This window comes from Macrobrachium nipponense, chromosome 49, assembly GCF_015104395.2.
Source record: "Macrobrachium nipponense isolate FS-2020 chromosome 49, ASM1510439v2, whole genome shotgun sequence".
Lineage (NCBI taxonomy): Eukaryota > Metazoa > Arthropoda > Malacostraca > Decapoda > Palaemonidae > Macrobrachium > Macrobrachium nipponense.
The window spans coordinates 17,656,498-17,662,497 of NC_087224.1; the positions used below are offsets into that span (position 1 = coordinate 17,656,498).

Genomic DNA, 6,000 nt, shown 5'->3' on the forward strand with positions numbered 1-6,000 from the left:
TTGTTCTTTCAATTAGGAAAATTAAGCAATACTGAGTCCAGCCAGTACTTGGAAAGTTGATTAGCAATGAGTGCCAGACACTTGACAGGTTTGTGGAAGACCCCCAAACCACACACCAAATCTTTCGAAGGACCTGACCAGTGGAAAACCTTACCTGTTTTGAGTTCTCTTTTGCAACTTCCCTTGCAGATGCTGCTTTTTTGGCTGGCACATCTGGTGTCGAATCTGACTCCAATCTTTTCCTCTTCTTCCCACCTCTCTCTGTGGAATGCAGACATTATAAGAAAAAAAAAAAACAAAATAAAATCTTAACATTTTTCTTTTCCTACCTCTCTGTGAAATATGGACAACATTATAAAAAATTAGAGTTGAAAACATGGAAATGTTGAAGGGTAAGCACAATGTGTCTATGGTACAATGTCTTTTTAAGATTATTATAATCTCATGGTGTGTTGCACATGAGTACGACTCCACTTCTCACGTATCAATACAGTCAGGTTTCAAAGAAAAGGTTATCATTATCTGCATTGCTCAAGACTTACAGCACCCTAGGATCGTATGAGAATTTACATAAGCTCAACAGGCTAAAGAGCTCTTACTCCTACTGAAGAGGATATTTGCAATAAAAGGTTAAGACAGTGACCATTCATACAGAAATATTTTAGAGATCTTTCCAAATCTTACTATATACCTTCAATTGACCTTGTAAAAAGAGAGAGATTCAATTGACCTTGTAAAAAGAGAGAGAGAGAGAGAGAGAGAGAGAGAGAGAGAGAGAGAGAGAGAGAGAGAGAGAGAGAGAGAGAGAGAGAGAGAGAGAGAGAGAGAGAGAGCTATTCAAATCATATTTCTTCCACTGGACAACTTTTCTTCATATAAATCTGTGTAGTAGTATTGTTTGAACGGATGTTTTCGTAAGTTATTACCAGATAATGATGGGGTTACAAATTGTAATGCTATTTCCTTCTTTTAACTGCAAGCAATCTCAATATATTCAGGTTTCCAAAATCTTTATACTACTGTATTATACAAAGGATAACAATTGTACAGGCAGGCAGCGAATCCTAACTTGTTTTGAATGCTCTGATTCAACTTACCCGATTCATCTATAACGAGAGAATCTTCATCTGAGTCTGCCGGTTTTAAACTTGAAACTGGAGTGTTACTTGCTGACTTTTTACCAGGCTTCAGAAGTGGTGTCTTTGGTGTGTTAGGAGCAGATGAGCCGAGATTGGCGATTTCAGGTGGAGTAACCTGTTGAAAGATACACAAGAATAAACTTACTAACATTTATAACTCCAATGAACACTCAATCATCAATCATGCAAACTATAAACAAGCATCAGGAATCTGGGGCACTGCTAAGTGGATAAATGCAAGTGAAAAAATAAAAAAAATCCCAATAGTAAAACCTCACAATATCCCACAGCTGCTAACAGTACTTCTATAGGCTATATATCTCAGCAGTAAATCTCCCTTAAAAGGTACACAAGCAAATAGAAAAAAAAATTTCAATACAAAACTTAACTTTTATTTTAAACTGCATTTTTCACAGATATTCAAATGTTAAATTCTCAAGACTCAAGCTGGTTATGTCACTGAAAATTTTATCAGGGTACATAGAAGTAAACATGGTAGATGGGAAGGAGTCCCTTATCTGACCTCAGGTTTGTAATCTGACCTCAGGTTTGTTAGCTTTGAAAAATACAAAATGACTAAACATTTATCATTTCCTCACATATGGAATACACAAACAGTCTTAACAATATGACGGACTTATACTTGGAGGGTGGTAGAAGTACCCTGAATCGGCTGGGGGTTCAGCTCACCTAACTACCCTTCCTAGAAGATCAAGTTCTAAATAAGGGGGTCTGAGCCCGTGAGAGAATAGATAAGCAAATATCTAAAAACTCAGCCAGCTGGGATTAAACACAATGAGACATGTCCAGCTTCATTGTATTCATGGAAGGTATAAAGAACTCTGTTCAAGCAGCAAACCATGTAGGACACAGGATTTTGTTACCACTCCTCCCTCCCTTTGCTAGAGAGAGGAGTAAGTGCTACTGAGAAGCAGACTTGTCTATTGTACAGGAACAAACCAAATAACCACAGCCAGTATGGCTGCCACAGGTAAAACGAAGTGAATGTGGTCTGCCAAAGACAGGAACCAGCATCCAAAACCCTATGAAAGGACAAGTTCTTTTTAAATGCCAGAGAGGAACTCATTCCTCTGATATCATATGCTCTAACTTGCACAGACTCTGTGCCAGAAGTAGAAGGTGAGGAGTATGCTTGTTTAATCACCTCAAGCAGCAAAAATGAAATGGTCTTCTTGGATACTTCCCTTCTGGACCAACCTGTGCTAACAAAAATTCTACAACACCTAGGCCTTAGGTGACAAGTCACTTTTAGATAGCAGTGAAAAGTTCTGATGGGACAAAGCAATAACTCATGAGGATCGCTGTCCAAAAACTCATTCAGGGAGGGAATTGAAAACAAGGCAAATCTGTCGCACTGAGGGATTTTGAGTCTTGGCTATAAATTCCAGGACAAATTTGAAGGCCACAGACCCCCACCCCTGGTATATTTAACGTTATACCTCAGGCCATGAAGCTCTCAAACTCTCTTTGAGGAAGCCAAGGCCAACAGGAAAACTGACTTTAGAGTCAGATTTCTATCTGACAATCAAGGTAGTGGCTCGAATGGTGGTCAAGTGAGACTACTCAGGACCAGAGTAAGATCCCACGTCAGAGGTTGTGTTCTCTTGGTGAGTAGGATTGTTCAAAATTCCTCAACAACATCGAGATTTCCATGCCCATGCCCTTCAGGCACAGGACCAAACCAAAGGCAGCCCTGTAGCCTGTGACAGCTAAGACGGAAAAACTTTTCTCATTTCTGAGAGATTAGAAAATCTACTATCCGCTGAACAGAAGTTCCAAGTGGAGAGAAACTGCTGATGAAGACCTCCTGAGATAGATGGACATCTGGCCTGCTGCTTTTCAAGAAAAGCCAATCATTTGAAGGAGATAATTGGCAGTCTCCCTACTGACTGGTGGAACCTTTCCACATGTGGCTGGTAAAGGAGGTAGTCCCATGCAGAATTCCTCTCAGAACTGCTGACAGAAGAGACAGAAGGTCTGGGAACCACTCTTGCCTGTGGCTACAGAGGTGCCACCAAGGTCATCCTGAGATTCCTGGAACTCGTTACTCTGTTCAGGACCTGACGCATCAGGCAGAACAGACGGAAGGTGTACACCTCAAGATTGTCCAAAGGATGCTGTAGAGCTTCCTCCACCAGCGCAAGAGGATCCAGTACCACCGAGAAGTAGGCCTCCAGCTTCCTGTTGAAGCGACTGGCAAAGAGGTCTAACATGGGTCTACCCCAAAGGTGAAACAGCCTGTCCACTACGTCCTGATGCATATCAGCCCCCTGCCAATAACTGGGGACTGCTTGTATTATTATTATATCTATAAAATGAAACCTATTCATATGGAAGAAGCCCACAATGGGCCATTGACTTTAATTTCAAGCTTCCAAAAAATATTACGCAAGCTTCCAAAAAATATTACGGTGTTCATTAGGAAGTAGGTAAGAGGAGGTACACTATGAGGAAATTCATAAAGAGATCCCACTTATTAAAAAAGAAAAAGTTAATAAATTAATGTACCTGGCTGACAGCTGCACTGTGTGCAACTGCCCACTCATGCATCTGCACCACCAACCCATGCAGCTGGAAGGACACCAATCCCATCTCCCCCCACCCCCAGCTTGTTGATGTATGCCACTAGCGTAGTGTTGTTGGTCATTAACACTAAAGAGTACTCCATCATCAGTCCCAAAACTCTTACTGGCCTGAAAAGGCTAACAAGAGTTCCAGGACACTGATGTGGAGGTGTCTTGTCTTTGTGGTCCCACACACCTGAAACCAACAATCCTCCCAGTAACTACCCTGAGTCTCGTAGTTGCGTCCAAAAACAGAAGCTACTCGGGAGGAATGCCCAACAACACCCCTAAAAACAGGTTCCTGTCATGTACCAAGTTAGATTTCTCCTCACTTTCTCAACAGAAGAACAGGAAAACATGCGGGTCCCTCGCCAGAGACCAATCCTTCATCCTCCACTAAAGGGAGTGGAGATGAACAACTAAAATTTCCACTTCACAAATTACACAAAGATGATAAAAATATAAAAATATGTTGGATTCCTGACCACTTAGAAATTGTAGGAAGTGGAGAAGCGGATAAAACAGATGAAGCAGCAACTATTTTAACAAACACACACATTCCTATTAATGATATGCATATATCATCTCTAAACCCCATTATATTATAATCTACAAATAGTAGAATATATATAACAGCGATTCCAATAAAATTAGAACAAATCATATCAAAAGGACAGAAACACACAATTCTGATACATCTTAGAAGAGGTTACTTTAATCTAACCTAGACATTTGATGAATAGCCCACATGAGCAAATCTCTGTGTATGGAATGTAGAGTAACAATAAGAGTTTGTGTGAAGGCATACAATATAATCAAAATAAATTGTCTAGTTTGGAAAAAAGTTAATTTGGTCAGAATCCCCAACATTTCAATTAACACAATAACAAGATTACTAAAGAGCTGTAATTTACTTAATAAATAAAATTAAAGCCTTGTCAAAAATAAATTTAAACCCTTCAGACTGGCCATGTGAGATCAAAATAATTTGACTTAGTGGTGAGGTTAAACTACTTATCAACAATAATACTGTGTGATAACAGTAAGAACTAAACCAATGCTTCCAGATAAATACAGTTTGATAACAGTAAGAACTAAACCAATGCTTCCAGATAAATACAGACACTGAACTCGAGTTTCATTATGATTTTTCATATAAAAAATTTCTTGATTTAAAACCCTTTTTCATGAAATTTCTTTTATAACTACTGCTTTCGACTTGATAAAAATACCAATACAGTGGGGCCCCCTTATTCGCGTTCCCCAGATTTGCAGACTCACAGATTTGTGGATTTCTCTCTGGACCTTATCTACCCATTACTTGCGGGAAATTTGCCTATTTGTGGGGTTTTCTGACGAAAATAATCACTAATTAGTATACTTTAATGTTATTTTCATGAATAAATACATTTTTATGGTACAAAAATTATTTAATAATTTTCAAATATTAATATTAATTACTTTTACTAATTTTCAAAGATTAATATCAATTACTATGTTAGTAAGTTTAATAAGATTAAATATCACAAAAATAATAATTCTCTCTCTCTTACAGAGATGCAAGTTCTTTAGTATGATAGATAAATGATTTACTATTTTCATATATTAATATAAATGTAAACAGCAATAATATCGAATCATTAAAGAGTATACTATAGTGATTTAATACGATTTTTGTTTATAAATTTAAAAAAAGATGTAAGAATGAAGGTAATGCTTTCAAATATATAATAATATTAATACAACTGTAATTACAAAATTCATATTGTAATAGTATTTTAAAGAAATAAAATAATCTATCTATTTCATTATTTTAAATAACGATAACTCACTCACTCTCTCTACCCCTTTTACCACAAGATGTGTATGTCACAGTGGTAACTCTCTCCCCGTTTCACTGGTCTGGTCTCTCTGATATAAATAATAACAATTCAATGGTATATTTGATGTAGGAAGATCCTGTAAGTATACATTTGGTATTTGAACTTTCAAGATAGGCAGATAGAAGCGGTTTTAGAGGGGAGTTCTATCTATTCGTGGGTTCGTGCTATTCATGGGGGGTGTCTGGTACCCATCCTGCCGCGAATACGGGGGGGAACACTGTAAATGTATGTGTGGCTTATTATAAACAGAAGCCACATTGTTTCGAGAATGAGCAGGGATATAATTTAGCTAACATTCTCAAGTCCAAATTATAAACAAAATTTAAAATTTTCAAGGCTGAGTCACATACTGACCCTCGTATAAGTGAATGCCACGATACCACTGACAATTAA

The 6,000-nt window shown here is 37.9% G+C and overlaps 1 protein-coding gene across 1 annotated transcript in view; it reads right to left on the bottom strand.

Moving 5' to 3' along the window:
• The window catches only part of LOC135205253 (hepatoma-derived growth factor-related protein 2-like), a 178,641-nt gene that overhangs the window by 114,477 nt on the left and 58,164 nt on the right, over positions 1-6,000 (bottom strand). The window contains exons 5-6 of the mRNA XM_064235602.1: positions 1,098-1,254; positions 155-261 (exon numbers count right to left, since the gene is read on the bottom strand). Of these exons, the coding sequence (XP_064091672.1) occupies positions 155-261; positions 1,098-1,254 (264 nt within the window). The remainder of the gene's footprint in view (positions 1-154; positions 262-1,097; positions 1,255-6,000) is intronic.